General features: G+C 42.9%; 1 protein-coding gene and 1 long non-coding RNA gene across 6 annotated transcripts in view; one reads left to right on the forward strand and one right to left on the reverse strand.

Annotated features, from left to right (window-relative positions):
* The window catches only part of WDFY2 (WD repeat and FYVE domain containing 2), a 181249-nt gene extending 163072 nt beyond the window's left edge, over nt 1-18177 (reverse strand). The window contains exon 1 of one of the 4 annotated variants that reach the window (XM_049646875.1): nt 17518-18088. In XM_049646875.1, coding sequence (XP_049502832.1) covers nt 17518-17654 — 137 coding nt within the window. In that variant the 5' untranslated portion in view covers nt 17655-18088. Of the gene's footprint in view, nt 1-17517 lie in introns of all 4 variants that reach the window. The other 3 variants (XM_049646878.1, XM_049646876.1, XM_049646877.1) reach the window with 3 other exon arrangements.
* The window catches only part of LOC125933750 (uncharacterized), a 45814-nt gene continuing 45207 nt past the window's right edge, over nt 18124-18730 (forward strand). Inside the window, exon 1 of one of the 2 annotated variants that reach the window (XR_007461089.1) lies at nt 18124-18656. This is a non-coding gene — a long non-coding RNA (uncharacterized LOC125933750). The remainder of the gene's footprint in view (nt 18657-18730) is intronic. The other variant, XR_007461088.1, reaches the window with a different exon arrangement.

Below are 18730 nucleotides of genomic sequence, written 5' to 3' on the forward strand. Positions count from 1 at the left end.
AGAAAGAAAGAAAGAAAGAAAGAAAGAAAGAAAGAAAGAAAGAAAGAAAGAAAAGGAAGGAAGAAAAAGAGAAACACACGCACACACACACACACACACACACAGGTCCCCACATATAAAGATTTAGATTACAGCATTCAGGCCAATCTGGGAATCTATCCCAAGAGGCAAAGGCAGTCCTGTAATATTAGCAGGAAGGACAGAGTTGGGGGGAGGGGAAGAGTTCAAATCAGCTTTGCAGGCTACAAAATTCAAATGGAACCTATCTGGAGACCAAGCTATTCCCAAGCTTAAAGCCAACATTAGTCAAAGCAGTATACAATAGCTCCCCTAGCCAAGGGCCTCCTATGAGCAATCATCTCCCCATATCCAATTTTGTTAAAGTATTGAAAACAAACACCCTATCCTCCCTTGCAGTTAAGTGGTCTTGTGATAGAGTTATGAGCAGATGCCAAGTTGAAAGCCAAAGAGCCATCTTGAGCCATGAGGCCACTATAGGGAAGAAAGCCACATACTGGAGATGGCAGAGCAAGAAAACATAAGGACCACCTATATCCGGATGTTTTGTTATATGAGAAAAATAAGCCTGTACTGGGTGAGGCCTAACTGATAAAGGCCCCATGCAGCCTAAAAGGCCTTCCTCATTCACAGACCCTACTGTCCATCAGTAAATGTGTAGCCCTTTGACAGAAGTCAAAGTCATATCTATAATGTTGTTTGTTTGGGGTCAACAAGTCTTTTTTTTTTTTAGTGTGAAAAGATTAACACAGTAAGTTTAGTTAACATCCAACCTCTTACATAGATACCAAAAAAAAAAAAGTTTTTTTTTTCCTGGTGATGAGAACTCTTAGGATTTCCTCTTTTAACAACTTTCACATATACCAGTCACTGTAACCAGTCAATTACAGTCATCGTGCTGTGCATTATATCCCTAGGACTTATTTGTCTTATAACTGCAAGTTTAGACCTTTTGACCACCTTCCTCCAATTTCCCCTCTCCCTACTCCGTGCCTCTGATAACCAGAAACCTGATCCCTTTTTCTATGAGTTCAATTTTTTTTTCCTGGATTCTACATGTAAGTGATACCATACAGTATTTTCTTCCTCTGACTTACTCACTTAGCATGATGCCATCAAAGTCCATCCGGCAGATGTCCTTTTTCATGGCTGAGTAATATTCTACTGTATACAAACACCTTCTTTATTCATCCATCGGTGAACACTTAGGCTGTTTCTGTAACTTGGCTATTGTAATTAATGCTGTGATGAATATGGGGGTGCAGGTACCTTTTCAACATAGTATTTTTGTTTGCTTTGGATATGTTCCCAGAAGTGGAATTGCTAAATTATATGGTAGTACAATTTTTAGTTTTTTGAGGAAACCTCCATCCTGTTTTCCACAGTGGCTGCACCAATTTACAATTCTACCAACGGAGCACAAGGGTTTCATTTTCTCCTTATTCTTGCCAAGCATTCATTATCTTTTGTCTTTTTGATGATGGCCATTCTAACAGGCATACGGTAATATCTCAATACATTTTTGATCTGCATTTCCCTGATGATTAGTGATGTTGAGCAACTTTTAATGCACCTGTGAGCCATTCACATATCTTCTTTGGAATAACGTCTCTTCAGGTCCTTCGTCCATTTTTTAATTGGGTGATTTCTTTCACACCTACAATTTTGGCATATTTTGGAATACCAACACTCAAAGCGGTAAAGAAGGGCATCATAAGGACGTAAAAGGACATCTACCCTCTTTTCTTCTTATTTGTGTTATCATGTGTTGACTAGTTAGTTGATTTGCTAGCTTTTCCTCTGAAAAACCAAATTCAGCCTTTTGTGATCTCCATGGAGGTTGGTCCCTCTACCCCCCTACTGAGGCCTCTGAGAGGTGGCATAGCACATTGAGGCTAAACAGAAGGGTTGTAGAGTTCCACGATGCAAGGGCACATCCTCACCCTGCCTCTTCCTGGCAGCATCTGTTCCCTCCTCTCTCAAATGAGAGTAAAATACCGGCTTCATAAAATCACCTTGAGGACTAAACAAGAAAAGGCACATACAGGGCTTAACACAGTGCCTGGCACATGGCATGGACTCAATGAATGTCAGCTATTACTAACTACTATTAATATTCTTGAGGCTTTCCAGCCTTCTCCCTGAAATGGAATACATACTGTGCCCATATGTGCTTAATGTCATTTTTCAAATTTCAGTTTGTTAAAAATATAATGAAATATGTATGTAAGTTCATCCATCAGGGGGGAAAAAAACTTTCCTTTAGCATGTGTTTCGATTTGGCGTTTAGAAAATATGGTTACCATATGGGGTCTGCTCACTGGAGCTAAAATTTGTCACTATAATAATGGCTTTTGCTCAGCAAACATTCATAGTGAGTACCTACCCATTCTCCACCTTATATCCACTACAAGAAAATAGCAGTCAACATGTCGAATCAGCAAAGGAAGCAATGAGGAGAAAACGGTGCCAGGTGCCATATGAGCAGATTTCAAAGAAAGTCAGGCAATGAAGATCATGAGAAAAGCACGTCGGTGTTCCTTATTCTGCTGCTACCAGAGCAACTACCAACACCACACCAAGCTACAAGGGCATGATCTCACCTTACCCCCACACTGCTCCAGCAGCGGGCACTTGCTGGATTGCGTGCTTTCCATCTCTTATCTGACGCTTGCCCTTTCCCCTACCCCCTCCACAGGCTGAAGCAGTGATGGCCATAACCTGCAACAGGAGCCCACGTGTGGTCACAGTCCCAAAGGGAACAGTCTACCATGGCTGGACCAGTAAGTCCCTCCCCAAGGAACCCTGGAACCGGAACTGGCGGCCTGACCTCAATCCCTCTCTCCTTGCTTACCTACACTAGAACGCGTACGCTGCGGGAGCAGATGGCAGCCATATTGTGCCATGTGACTAAGTAAGAAATAGAGACAGCCAGTATAAGCAAGAGAGAAGAATGGAGCAGACAATGAGAAACTCAGGAGCAACGGGGAGAAAAGACTTCCTGGTTCTCCATAAGCTCCAGTCTTTAGTTCTATTCCTAGAGTCCAAATGCCTCCCTGTTCTCAGATTCTGCAAGATACTTGAGCCTTCTGCCAGGAAACTCCAGAGCTGGTTTCTGTTCACATTACCAAAGCAACCAAAGAGACTGTACCATTATCTATCACCAGAAGACAACTGGTTTCCAGAGTGGTTCCCTCCCTCACCGTGAACCGACACACAACAGAAACGTCTACTGCTCCAATTCTGCCTACTGTGTTCTAAGTTCTGAGCAGAGGCCTTGAAAAACAACACGGTGCTGAGGATCCCAGAGCAGAAGATAAATAGATAAATAATTTTAATGCATGTTAGGAGGTGTTTTAACAAATACACAAAGAGTGTGCTGAGGGAATACAGCTATCAGATCAGGCGGAGGAGGAGGGGAAGCCACATGCAAACACTGCTAATCGCCAGAGTAGTTCTACGAGTGAAGTTTACAGCTGCGAAAGCAGAAATGCCCAAAGAGATCCATATCAGGGCATGTGTCAGAGAGAGCATGTGCAAATCCTATCAGCTTTCCTTTCACAAAATCATAAGACCCACAAGTGGGAAGGAGTTTCATTTTTCTCAGGCTAGCCTTCTGAATTTCACAATTGCGTGTACTATCACCTTAAAAACAAATTTGTTTTTTAAATGTAACTGCCAGCATCTAGCTATTTTTACCTGCTATTTTTCGTTCAAATATTCAGAACTTCAGTTATGGTATGGATTAATTAGTACCCACAGGAAATGAACTACCAAATAAGCAACCTTTTCTTTTTTAACCTTAAAACCTTGTTTCTACGATGATTATTAAATTCTCAAATTGTGGCAATCTCCTAGCTAAATTACATCTCAAATAACTAAATGCCATTTTGATCCCAATCTCTCTGCAAATCCATCCAGGATTCATCACCAGCTTTAGCCTCACTTTTCCACATAATATGGGCATGGACTAGTAGGCAAGAAAAGCAGAAAAGAGATCAATTTTTGTAAGTAAAAGTTTTGTAAAAGTAGAAATAAGCAATGCTGGGCCCTGAAAATCCTGACTATGACAGCATATTCGAAAGGACAAACTTAATATTTGTGCTATGTAAAAACTGTCCAATGCTTCAAGTTTTCAAGCTCAAGTTCAGTCCTTCAGGCTCAAGAATGGAATTTCCCAATAATTACTTAGTGGTAAGGCATAAACACGCCCCTATTTCAAAACATAAAAATGTCAGTTATAGTCAAAGACACAAAAGGACCATCCTAGTTCCAATGGATCACTGGAAGCTACTCAAAGTAATCTCAAGAAACTAATTTTTTGTTCACTTATCAACAAATCAACAACTTAAAGAGCATGTATAGACCTTCTGAGTTCAGTACTGATACTGATCTATCCCTCCAGATGTATGCACCTCTTAAAGATTCATTTAAGAATTTTAAATTATTAAAGAGTAGAGTAAGTAGTATAGCAAGGCAGCAGGACACAAGGTTAATATACAACAGTCAAATGCTTTATTATATACCAGAAATGAACAAGTGGAACTTGAAATTAAAAACACAGTAAGATTTACGCTAGGACTGTCAAAAATGAAATACTTAGGTATAAATCTAGCAAAATATATTCAAGAACTATATGAGGAAAACTACCAAATTCTGATGAATGAAATCAAAGAATCACTAAATAAATGAGGTGACATTCCACATTCATGGATAGGAAGACTCAATAGTATCAATATTCCCAACTTGATATATATTTTCAATGCAATCCAAATCCCAGTAAGTTATTTTATGGATACTGACAAACCGATTCTAAAGTTTAGATAGAGAGGCAAAGGACCCAGGGTAGTGAACACAATACTGGAAGACAAGAGCCAAGTTAGAGGATTGATGCTATCAGACTTCAGGACTTACTATAAAGCTACAGTAATCAAAGTGGTGTGGTATGGGTAAAAGAACAGATAAATTGATCAATGTAACAGAATAGAGAACCCAGACACAGACACCCCATAAATACCATCAATTGATCTTTGACAAAGGAGCAAAGGCAATATAAGAGAGCGAAGATAGCCTCTTCAACAATGGTGCTCAGAAGACTGGTATCCACATACACGCAAAAGAATGAATCTGGAGAGAAGATTCACAAAAGTTAGCTCGAAATGGGTCATAGACCCAAATGTAAAATGCAAAACTAGAAAACTCTGTTCTGACAGTCCCGAGCCCCTGTTAAGAAGGCCTGCAGCGTACGCATCACTCATGGTGAGCTCCACAGACACTTCCCCCAATAGGGCACCTACTCATGGCCTGCGGGCCAGCTCTTGAGTTCTTATTACAATTAGAAACTACATTTCTGCAATAAACCATTACGGAACGTTGAGGAACAAGATTTATTACTCACAGATTCTGGAGGGTACACGGCATTCCAGAGGGCCACAGTGAGGTCACAGGTAGAGAAAGAGAGAGAGAGATCGGACCCAGGCTCTGCCTTTGTCCAAGAGTGATATCTAGGGCTTCATGGGTTCATTCTTTACCGGCTAAGTTAAAACATGAGAGCAAGGGGCACGTGAGTGGCTCAGGCTGCTGAGCAGCCGATTTCAGCTCAGGTCACAATCTCACAGTTCATGAGTTCGAGCTCCACATCGGACTCCCTGCTGTCAGTGTGGAACCCACTTCCAACCCTCTGTCTCCCCCTCTTTGCCTCTCCCCCACTCACGCTCACTCACTCTCTCTCTCTCTCTCTCTCTCTCTCAAAAAAAAAAAAAACAAAACAAAAAAACCATGAGACCAAGAATTAGGGCACTGAAAGCGAGAAGTGGGGTCACTCAAGCGGTCACTTACCCGGGTTACCCGGGGCTTTTTGAAAGAAGGACCTTCATGTGTGGGAATGGCCTAGTTCCTTACCTGGTTGTTTTACTAGTAGCTGCATCATACAAGTGGCAACATGTTTACTCAAAATGACTGTCTTTTGAACTGAATGCTTCCACAATCAAAATGTCAGGAACTCACAGTACACTCCCAGAAGATGACATAAGAGAAAATCTAGATGACCTTTGGTATGGTGATCACCTTTTTAGGTACAACACCAAACACACAATCCATGATAGGAATAATTGAGAAGATTTACTTCTTTAAACCTAAAACTTCCACTCAGTGAAAGACAACATCAAGAGAATTAGAAGACAAGCCACAGACCAGGAGAAAATATTTACAAAAGACACATCAATAAAGGACTATTTATCCAAAATATGCAAAGAACTCTTAAAACTCAACAGTAAGAAAACAAACAATTCAATTTAAACAGTGGGCCAAAGACCTTAACAGACACCTCACCAACAAGTATTTACAGATGGCAAATAAGCATATGAAAATACACTTCACGTCACGTCATCAGAGAAATGCTCATGAAAGTAACAATGAGATATCACTACACGCCTACCACAATGGCCAAAATCCAGACCACTAACACCACCACATGCTGGTAAGGGTATTCTCATTCACTGCTAGTGAAAATGCAAAATGGTACAGACACTTGGGAAGCCAGTCTGGCAGTTTCTCATAAAACCAAACGTGCGTGTGCCACAACACCCACTGTGCTGCTTGGTATTTATCCACAAAAACCAGCACACGGATGTTTATAGAAGCTTTACTGATAACTACCAAAGCCTGGAGGCAACCAAAATGTCCTTTAGTGGGTGAATGGATAAACTGGTATATCCAGACAATGGTGCTAAAAAGGAATGAGCCAGGAAGACATGAAAAGAAAACTAAAATGCATTATTACTAAGTGAAAGAAGTCAATCCGGAAAAAGCAAAACTATGGAGACAATACAAAGATCAGTGATTGGGGGCAAGGGGTAGACAGGACGAACAGGCAGAGCATAGAGTATTTTTAGGTCAGTAAAAAGACGGTATTTGGTATTGTAATGACGGATATGTCATTATACATCTGTCCAGAGAGTACATAACACCAATAGGGAATCCTAGGTAAACTATAGACTTTGGATGATAATGATGTGTTGGTGTAAGTTCATCCTTGGTAAAAATGTAACATTCTGGTGAGTGATGTTCATAATGGGGGAGGCCAGGCATGTGTGAGGGGCAGGGGAATGAAAAAAAAAAAAAAAGAGCAAGGTAGTACATTTTTTAAACGAAAACTAACAAAAAGTAAAACCAGAGGGGTGGGGAAAAGATCATACCCAGAGAAACAGGGCAACCCACAGACATCATATATATACTGATAGACAACCCACACATCCCTCTGGAGACTCCTTGCCTGGGCCTCTTCCTCTCCCTTATACTACTTTGAACCTTTTCAGACTGAGTGAACTCTCTTTTCTCAGCTTTTTTCCTACTCTGTTCAGATAAAGCTCAAAGATCTACATTGTGCACATCTGATACGCACTGTAACCAAATTTTGAACCAATTTAATCCACCCAACCAGCATGCTAATTCAGCTAACCATTCTGATTAAACATAACTAACCCGTCTAATTTAATTTTACCTTATGGAGAAAAAGTATTCATTCTTCAAAACTGTTTAACAATCTAAGGTTTGGAATATAAAGAGAACTTATGAAGCCATTCAAATATAAATTCAAGTGGTACCTGGGTGGCTCAGTTGGTTAAGTGTCCAACTTCAGATCAGGTCATGATCTCATGGTTCATGGGTTTGAGCCCCACGTCGGGCTCTGTGCTGAAAGCTCGGAGCCTGGAGCCTGCTTCAGATTCTGTCTCCCTCTCTCTCTGCCCCTCTCCCGCTCATGCTCTGTCTCTCCGTCTCTCTGTCTCTCTCTCAAGAATAAACATTCAAAAAAAATTTAAATATAGATATAGATTCAAAAATCAGAATATAATAAGTTAGCCATTTCCAACATCCCTTCTCCCGCAAACTAGATCAACCTCTAAAATATCAACCAGCTGGTATTTTCCAAAGGCCAGAAATGCCAGTGAGCACTAAAACAGGTTACTATAATCCTAACAGCATGGGAAGCTTTTTTCTACTGACGGTAACTGACTCCAGAAAAATATTAACCCAGATCTGCAAAATAAAAAGCAATAATGTAATTTTACTGGTTTTTTACATTAGAATTTAAATGTATTTAAACTCAAAAATATACATTCATGTTTTGTATTTAGGGCCACAGTCCTTCACATTTGTATAGGACCTGACAGTATACGAAGTATTTTCACATACGGTATGCAAAACTATGAAAACATCAATTTCAGAAGAGGATCAAAGAGGGTTCCCGAAGTAGTGTCATGATGCTTGAGCCCTCTTTGCAGAAGCAGGGGCATATAAGGAAAGAATGGAATGAACACTAAAGGGAAAGAAGGATTGATTCAAAGACAAAGAAGGGATGAGGAAGAGTTAGAGGCACAAGACAGTTACTGAAGGATTAGAAAAGCAGCCTGGAGGAAGGAAGGCAAACCCTAACATTCTTGAGGAATGGCTAGATGGGGCACTTTAGAACACCGCACCACTGAACCCTCAGAAGTATCCCACAGGGTAGGTGTTCTTTTAATTCCCATTTTACAGCTGCCAAGGATCATCACACAACCAGTAGGTGGCAGAACTGAGAGTCCAACCCAGCTTGTCCGGACTTGAGCCCCAAGCGCCAACACCGTTAGGAAGCCTCCAGAGAGGGGATAGGGAGGGATAAATGCCACACCTGATTCACCAATACCTGCCTTTATTTTATATATTTGCTGTGTATAACATCAGGATCCCTTCAAAAGGGCATCTTCATGTTTAACGTATGTGCATCCTCCCTCTACCCACACCTAACTTTCTAGAAATATGGGCTTCCTGGGTATCTTTCCATTTCTTCTACCTCTTCTTCTGAATACCCAAAAAGCTCAAACTACCGACTCCACAAGAGGGCAAGTGTCGCCTTACAGATTTAGAGGAAGACAGCAAAGCTGCGTCTCGTGTGCTGTCTCCCCATCAGTAGGCAGCAGGGGCAGCGTGGGCATCCCTCTCGTGGCCTTGCCCGGCTGACCCTAACCAGAAGTGGGGACCAGAGCAAGGGACCCGTAAGAGGAGAATTCGAGGCTTGGCACAGCTACATCTTCCCATTTGTCAAGAGAAGCCAACAATCTGGAATTTTATGTGGAATCCAGATTTATAAAACTTGGCTACTGATTCAAACTTCCAGAAACATTGCACCAGGTCAACATCTGCCTGAGGGTGAACTCAACCCACTAGCTGCGGGCTTATAAGGCCCAGGCTTTCAGTTGAAGGCAGCTCAGTTAGCATTACATCCCTACTTCCAAATATTCCCCATGCACTACATGGAAGACACAGCCCTTGCCCTCCAGGAGACCAATGGAGACAATGGACACACTGTTTCAGGACAAGATGACAAATGGAAAAAGGAAGAAGCCTGTGGAGGAGCACAGCAGCCAGCAGCCACATAGATCTCCTGATCACTGATTTTCGAGGGGGCAAGTTTGGGCAGTGGCAGTAAAAAAATGAGAGTAACGTTACCCTTCTACATCTAGAGAAGAAAGACGAGGGCTCTGAAATGTATGAAAGTACACAAAGAAAAATTCAATAGCCCTGCCTTTGTGTCTCCAAGGTGACTCTTAAAGTAGGCAAGCCTTAATGGAACCATAGCAGCAGGAAAAGCTTCCCTACTAGAGGCACGGTGGAATCATAAAAAATACAACTGCCTTTTACTCAGCTCCATCTATGCTCCCAGTACAACACCAAGTGCTGTGGGAATGTCAGCTCATGTACACCTCCCAACAATTCCAGAAGGAGCCAATTTACAGATGTGGAAACTGAAACTCTGAAATCCTAAAGTGTGGGAAAGAGCCAATCATCTGAAGCCAAAAAAAGATGCCTGTCCTATTAATTCACTGACCTGGCCAGAGAGACTCAGGCTATTGACCATCAAGAACAACTCATTCGCTACAATAATTGAAAGTGTAGAACTAGTATTAAAAGAGGCAAAGAGGGGCAGCTGGGTGGCTCGTTGGTTAAGCCTCCGACTTCAGTTCAGGTCATGATCTCAAAGCTCAGGTCATGATCTCAAAGCTCAGCTCATGAGTTCGAGCCCTGCATCGGGCTCTGTGATGACAGCTCAGAGCCTAGAGCCTGCTTCTGATTCTGTGTCTCCCTCTCTCTCCCCTACTGGCTTGTGCCCTCTGTCTCAAAAATAAATAAACAATAAAAAGATTTTTTTAAAAAGGATGCCATTTTATACTGTTGTTTCGGTGACATGTGTGTATGCGTATTTAGAGTCTTGGATAACAATGCTAAATGTTTTTCTTACTATGACACGTGGCCAAAAGAGTTTCAAAAGCATTACTCTAGACAACTCAGTCCCTGATATGGGGATCAGCAAACTGCCCAGAGCTAAACTCTTCAGTATTTGAAACTAAAAGATTCATCCAGAAGTAGGAATGTAGTGAATCCAGTTTGAGTATCAGTTACCAATACTAATATTTCATCCAGGAATAAACAACAGCTGCCCTCCAAAGGCTCCAGAAAGCACCATTTTACAGATGTCTCGTGCCACATTTTCCCCCTCTGTGCACCTTCCTCCACTCAAGGTTTTAGGGTGATGTGGCTGCAGACACTTTATGCTTGTCTAGTCACTACATGGGCACATCACATAGTCAGTGTCAGAGCTAGGAACTCCTACATGCTCCTTTGCCAGATGGAATGATGCTCCTTTGCCAGAGTTGGAGTGATGAAATGTCCTGGGAAATGCCCAAGGTCAATGCTGGGTACAGCTGAGATCAGGCTCCCAGTCCCAGTTCTTTTCCAAGAATCCTTAAATTAAAGACACATGAGAGCACAAAGCAGAACACCCTGCCAAGAGACAAGCAGATGACTTTGTTTTCTTTTCTGGTCTTATTTGCTCGTTTCTTATACCTCTGTATTAATTTTTACTAATGGCTAAATGCAGCATTTGGCTGAGGCGATCCCCTGGCCTTTAAAAAAAAAAAAAAAAAAAGAGTAATGGAGTCGCACAAGCAAAGTTATTTTTTCTGTGTCAGGAAATTGTTTAGGTTAATTGTGGCATCTCCTTGGAAGACCTATTGAAATAAAAATAGGGGTCCCTGGGTGGCTCCATCAGTTAAGCGTCCGACTTTGGGTCAGGTCATGATCTCTCAGTTTGTGAGTTCGAGCTCCACATCAGGCTCTGTGTTGACAGCTCACAGCCTGGAGCCTTATTCGAATTCTGCCTCTCTCTCTCTCTCTTTCTCTCTCTGCCCCTCCCCCACTTGTACTCTGTCTCTCTCTCTCAAAAATAAATAAAATGTAAAAAAAAAAGAAATAAAAATAAACAAGCATTACCTGCTTTTGAAGTCCTTCTATTCTGAAACCACAGTTAAGAAGAAAACCTTGGCCTGATAGCCATTTTCTTTTCAGGTAAGTATATACTGTATATAATTTAGTTTATTGCTATAGATATCGACAGATCACTACTTGAAATAGTCTTAAATCATAATTCATTTACTGATTTCTAAATGCCACTGTGTTTTAACTTCTCCAAAACTGTTAACTTTTTCATGACATCAAGGTGATTCTCAAAAACAAATAGAAAATGTTTCCCTCTCAAAGCCAAATTCAAAGTGCAAACAGATCTAGGGAAAGATGCTATGCAAGTAAAAGTAATATTTCCTTTTTCAGCCTCTTCCAGCTCCTAACATCCTATGATTTTTACCTGTTTTTCTTTTTCAAAGTAAGTTTAGTCACACTTGAGGTATAAGACAGTTAGCTGGTCAGGATTTCACAATCCAAGAATCCCTCATTTTAGGAGCGTGAGAATCTTCCACTGCCCTGCAATATCCAGATGAATGTACCCTGATTAAGACCTTTGAGATCCTGGACAAAATCTGGTTGAACTGCATAAATTAAGTAGGAAATTCAGAACCATCAGGAGCTCTGGGGTCACTGGAGAGCTAAGCCTCCTTAAACAAGCCTTCCCAATAGTGATCTTTTCTTAAAAAGTCAATCTGCATTCTGACCTTTCAAGACACAGAGGCAGCCTGTTTCCAGACAGATCTGCTGGCAAAAAGACTGCCTCATGCTCTGAATTCGGCATAAAGGTCTGATTTTCAACGATCACATGGGGTAAATTCCCATTTTGGGACCTTGAAACCAGCAATTATTACTGCCAAGTGAGGAGTCTCAAGTGCAGAGTTGAAAGTTTATTAATTTTATGCCATTAAATAGAGACATGACACACTCAAAAATTAGTGTAGATGGGTTCTAATTTTGTCGACTTTAATGACCTCACACCTTCACTCTTAAGAACTCCTCAACCTTCAGAACTATGCTTACACTGCGGGAAAACTTTGATTTGCATTTTCAAAACTATTTTTTTATGCAAGTGTTATAAAGTACATGGTACATAAAACTCTACTAGGAGCTCAGCTGAACTGAGCCAAGCTGTACATATTAGTGAAACAATGGTTTCAACCAGAAATCTGAGACAGTGCGATTTCAGAATGGTAAAAACCAATGATACATCAACCAACAGCATGAGGATTTATAAAATGAAATGAAATTTTAATATATCTTTTCAACAGTCAACTAGTCATGACCACTTAGAATCGAGTAGTTCAGAGTTAAACAAAAAAAAAAGTCTTAGAGATTTAAAAAAAAAAAACAAAATCCAACCCATCTCTTGTCCCAGTCCCTCCCAATCCCATCCCCTGCTACACTGTTCTGGCTGAAAGCAAACTACTAAGTTTCTCTCAAACTCAACTCAAGTATCTTTGCTCCGGAAACTCACCACCTCTTCAGGCTCATTTCATTCCAAACTGGTGATCCGTCAGTCATTGCTAATTCCTTCAATGAACACACACTGCATTATGCTAGGCACTAGGGACCAGATGTCCTAATAATCTGACTCCTTCACCATTGGGGGGGTTCTGTCTACCCTTAAGGATTACAGAGAACACTGCTAACTGTGCTGCACAAATTAGTCCTGAATAAAGTTAGAATATCAGGTGGTAGTTCCCCCCACAGTCCCCTCATTACCCTCATCCCCTACAGTGTCCCCTCCCCACAGAGCGTCCTCTCCAACACGCCACCACCACACCCTCAGATCTTTTCATCCAGAAAATAATTTCAAATTCTTGTCCCCAGAGGTTTTAGAAAGTTCCACGCATAGTGACTCCTTTGGAGAAACCAATTTTCCAGATGCCTCAAATCACTCGGAGCTAAGTTCTGAATTCAAGCTGACTGGCTCCTGAATCTACACTCTTAACCAGTCCATTCGAGTGCTTCTCAGTGAATGGGAGTTTTCTTTTCCCCCTCTACCTACAATGCTCTTTCCTCTACCCTCACTTTTTCACATGAACTCCTACTCATCCTACAAGACCCATCCGCAGGAGCACTCCTTTTTTCTAACCACCACGAGCAGAGGAGATTCTGTGGCAAACACAGAGGACACTGTACCTATCTTCAGCACATTTCCTAATACGGAGATAAAAAACGGGACCCCCCGCCCCCGTCCCTAACCCACCGCAAAGGTACAGACTCCTAGGGAAAGAACAGCTTCCTATAACAGCCCAATAGCAACTACCTAGAGTTACTAAAACTCTCTATATGAATGCCAAAATTGTTGACTTGTGTTAAAATATGCATATAAAGAAACATACAAACATAAAAGTCTAGATGGGGCTGGGTCCCACCCAGAGGGAGGTCTCTCCTGGCCTTCATCATTGAAGAAGAGGCTGTGTGACCAGACAAGGGAACCCCTGGTAAGCTGCAGGCTACATGAGTGTTAACCAACATGGAGCTAAGATGCCTTGTAGGAAGCTCCTAAGCAAGGAATGTTAAAATGGCATCTACTCAGAAAAGATAGTTCAGAAAGCAGCTGACTCAAGAGGAACCCAAAGTACCACAGGTAGCTAAGTCCCCTAGAGACAGAATCCGGCTATTCTCAAAGCAAAGATAGACCCAGAAACGGCCAGTGAGTTCCAAGAACAGGTCCTATGTTATGACAGCCCCAGAAATCTAAACTTGAAAATCAGATTGTTTATATATTTCTTATATTCCTTCCTTGGTATCCAGGAAAGTTCCAGACTGTTCTAACTGTGCTAAGATGAACAGAGGGTGAGGGTTTTTATCAAAAAACCTGCAGATTTGGCCTGAAGATTGGAATACTATCAGCCCACTACTGACAGCAGCAGTAGCATGAACATGGTAATGCAATGCAAGTAAAGAATCCTCCAAAAGAAGGTAAAATGCAGGGACAATAAGGGCTGGGGAGTCCAGCCACTCTTTCCCATCTGAAAATTCTCCTTTCAGTACTAAATCTTAGAGGCTGTGGTTTTGTTTTATTATCTTCTAAAACTTACCCCCCACTGAATTGTATCTGGAAACGATCTTGCCATTTCACCCAATGGAGTCTGCACGTGTGTTTGGAACACAACAGAAACTTAAATGTTTGTTGATGGAATGAATGAAGCAACGCGTGGACTTCCAGAGTTTTAAGGTACCCTCAAGACCATCCATCCAGTGCAATCCTTTTCCCACAAGCATACATTCGTCCACACAGGGCTTTCATAGGTTGTCATAAAAGTCATTCGATAAATATCAACTAAGTGCCAACAACAGTTAAGATGCTATGCTCTCAGGAACAACAATCAAAATGTCATCAGTCACTGATACACAGCAAATGTCTGGGGGCCTTCCATGGATCAGGCAATTTGCTAGGCCGTAAAGATACTACAATGAGTAAGACACACATAGCACCTTAGGGAAACTATGGAGAAGATGAAGGGACCGTAAGTATCTACGATACTGTTTAAAATAGAAAATGTTAAGTGTTTTCAAAGGTTAGATAAGGGCTATCTGGAGTCATAGGTCAAAAAGGGAAACCAGGTTTCAAAAAATTTCCAGGACACTGCCATTCAGGACACGACATTATTTGTGGTTTAACCTTACAGTTCAGGAATGAAAACTATTAGTTTCTAGCTAAAGCAGAATAGCTAAAGGAAATGGCTTTGTAGGTTTTGATGAAAATCAATATTCTATCTTCATAACTTCAGCATTATGTCAAATGGTACTGACAGTGGATTCTGGAAAGAATACAGATCAATTCTCTTCTAATGAAAACAATAATCAAAACTGAGCTCTAAATAACAAAGTTATTGTCACCCATGAGTACAGAAACACAGGTTTGTCAATCTGAATATTAATAAAACACACGTAAAGAATAATTCTGGACTTACGGGTGGGCCTTATTTATTTAGCAGTAACCCTATAATAATAATTCCTATGATTTACCCTATAAACTAAAACATAAAAATTAAGCTACTATATAGCTACACATCACATTTCTTTTGACCTATCCTGAAATGAAATTTATCTTTCAGTTTCTCTCATATATGCTACTTTAGTTCCTCTAAATACCTTGAAATGCATCCCACTAACCCTGTTCCCTTCAAGATAACACACTAACATGGGAATCAGAAGCCTGAGGACTAGGCCTGCTCACCAGGTTGGGCAGGTAAATTCTCTGGCCTAAATCTTCCCATCCATAAAATGAAGCTGTTAGAGCAAAAAACCTCCAAGATCCCTTTGAACTCTTAAAAACAGTAACAAAATCAAAAACTGAAAACTTACCTCCACTGCCAAACTATCAATCAAAGCAAAAAGTTTTAAAACTAATATCAAAGGAATAGGGGCGCCTGGGTGGCTCAGTCGTTTGAACGTCCGACTTGGGCTCAGGTCATGGTCTCACGGTCCGTGAATTCGAGCCCCGCGTCGGGCTCTGTGCTGACAGCTCAGAGCCTGGAGCCTGCTTCGGATTCTGTGTCTCCCTCTCTCTCTGCCCCTCCCCTGCTCATGCTCTGTCTCTCTCTGTCTCAAAAATAAATAAAAACGTTAAAAAAAAAAAAAAAAAAAAAACCTAATATCAAAGGAACTTAGGTTTAACCAACTTTTTTCCTTCTTTTACTTGATTCAACAAACTTATTCATGAATTTCCTACAGCAGTTAGGTTGAGCACTTCTTCATCCATAGCCGTCATAAACTGGAAAGTGATGTCAATATATTCCTTTAAAAACAATTCTGCAACAAAAAATTTCTAGGTCCAGAAGCAATCTCCTTAATAGAATTTTGCCTCTATCCAAAAATTAAACCCTCATAAACTTCTCTGTGAATGTCAAAAGGTTTCTAATCCACGTACTCCACTTCAGAATGTATTTATTCTGTTCAATGCAGACTGCTCGCCTTGGTGTATGTTTACAATTTTTCCCATTAGATCCACATAGGAAGTGAATGGAACACCTTTTGTATGGAGTATGATGTAGACAAGTACGTGTCATTAATATACTCATCCTAGTTAGACTGAGGAACCTATCATATGAATAGATCTATCAGGCAAATATTTTTGAGACCATACTGTATGCGAAGTGCTGAAATGACTATAAAGACAGTAACCAATACTGTTGCTTTACCCCTGCCTCCAACTGTAATTGTACTGGTCACCAAGAAAATAATTCTCTACCTCAACATAAAAAAAACTAAAAAAAAAAAAAAAAAAAAAAAAAAAAATTAACCTAACTACCGTTTTCAGGAAAAACCCCTTGTCATATACCTCTATAGTGTTACATTTTTTAGAATGCTAGTTGGTATTATCGAAGCAATACTTCCAGATAAATACCATAATTACTATAGTCGGGCAGCATTCCTGTGGAAATCAGCTCCATCAGCCTAATTTCGGCATATTAAATGAATTAAGTTAAAGCGAAAATGCTATTGTCTGAAAAACAAGAGAAAATATTAAAGGCAGAACAACTGGCTCCACTTCTGCAAATTAAGCAAAATTAGACAAAAAGAAAGGAAGCAGGCAAAGGGAAGGAACTCAAGAGCTATTTGCAGCAGTGGTCCCTTGCAAGTTAGTTCTAGGCGCTTCCCCTTGAGCTCGAAGAAATAAGGAGACCAAAGAAGAGAAGGCACCTCTCCTTTCGTTTAGAAGCCCAAAGTTATACTCTTTTCACAACTTGCAATATTCATTGAGTTCAGTGTAAGATGTATGGGAGATCTGGATTCAGTGGGACTGTCCCGGAGAAGGGAGTGGCATTTACTTTCTCAGTCTGGAGCCCTTAAGAACTGTATCAGAGTACTCAAAAACCCTTAGTTATCTAGCAAAGGCTCCGGAGCATCCTCCCCACGCACACTCCTGCAGGGCTGGGCGGCTCCTCCCTCTCCCCCTTCTGTCCTTAGGGCTGGACCAAGGTCCAGTGGCCGGCGCACCGTTAGTCCAAGGGCCACCCTGGCCCGGCCTGCGCCACCAGCCCCGGGCAAGGCCAGAGCGCAAGCCGCTGTCTGGTCTCCGCTTCCCAGAGCCACGCAGCAGCGGCGGCGCGCAGCTGGACACCAGCATCACCAAGATGCCCATTATAATAAAAACTTGGGGGAGTATGTCTACACTTGCACCGATGTGAAGGCACAGCCCGGGACGCGGGCTCCGGGACCGCCGGCCCGTCCCGCCCCTCCTAGCGGCCGAGGGGCGGCGGTCCGTACCTGTCCTCCGAGACGCTGATGACGCCCTCCTCCTTGGGCACGATCACGGCCATATTCACCACCTCCTGGGACCCCTCGACCCGCTGCAGCAGGATGGGCTTGCGGGTCAGCGGCTTGGGCTGGATCTCCGCCGCCATCGGAGGAGGGGGCGCGCCGGGCGCCGCCGCCGCCAACCGCACCGCGGAGCTGGGCTGAGGAGACCGCTCAGGCACGGGCACAAGCTGAGACAGGGACTCTGGTTGGCCGGAGCGGGACGCCGGGGACCCGCGACCATAGCCTGGCCTCGCTCCGGGAACGACTCCGCGCTCCCGGCTTCGGGCACCGAAACCACCACGATCCGGGTTGCAAGCCGGCGCCACCACCGGAGGAGGGGGCGGAGAGCTGGGGGGCGGAGCCGGTAGGGGGCGGGGCCTGCCGCAGGGGGTGGCCGCTGGTGGGCGCGAGGGCGGCGGCACTTCCGGAAGAGTGGCGGAGGAGGTGAGGAAACCTAAAAAAGGAGGCGGGACGTTGGCGGCCCAATACGCGTGCGCCAGCCCACCAGCCCGTTTCCGCCCCGCCCCTACTGAATTCCCGAAGCCTCGCAGCACCGCCCCTGGAACGCATGCGCCTTCCATTATCTGCGGTCTCCTAGACTCGCCACCTTCCACCTCCAGTCTGTAGTCCCCTCCCTTTCTAATCTCCCGTGAACGCGGCGTGTAAACCCCCCGGGAACGCGCTTGCCAGAGGCCCCGCCCCCTCCAAAATTTATAAAAAGGGGGCGGAGTGGAGCGGGGAAAAGTGGGCCTGGACGAGGCCGGAAAGAGAAGAAGCTTGCAGGAAGGAAAGAAGCTGAACTAGTTGGGACGTGACTGGGCGTGCGTAAGGGTTACCTGTTCTGAGCTTCCATAACAATGAGCCTGCCGCGACGGGAGGCCATTTACTGCTCCCAGCATGCACCAGGCCCAGGCTGCCGAGTGGCAGCCCAAGGGCTCCTGGGAGTTGTAGTTTTTCGGAGCCTCGTCTCCCTTCTGGAATAACCTATTGCCCACTTCTCAGCGCTCCTGAACTGGGGAGCCCGGCACCGACCCAGGCAATTAACTGAGTCGCGGCCCGGACTGATCTCTAAGGAGGAAATTGAAGAGCATCCCAGGGCTGAGCAGGTGGTTAAGATTGTTTCCTATAATAGTAGAGCCCGAGGGTGGGGAAAGAAGAGAATCTCTCGTATACGCATTTT

This window comes from Panthera uncia, assembly GCF_023721935.1.
Source record: "Panthera uncia isolate 11264 chromosome A1 unlocalized genomic scaffold, Puncia_PCG_1.0 HiC_scaffold_16, whole genome shotgun sequence".
NCBI lineage: Eukaryota > Metazoa > Chordata > Mammalia > Carnivora > Felidae > Panthera > Panthera uncia.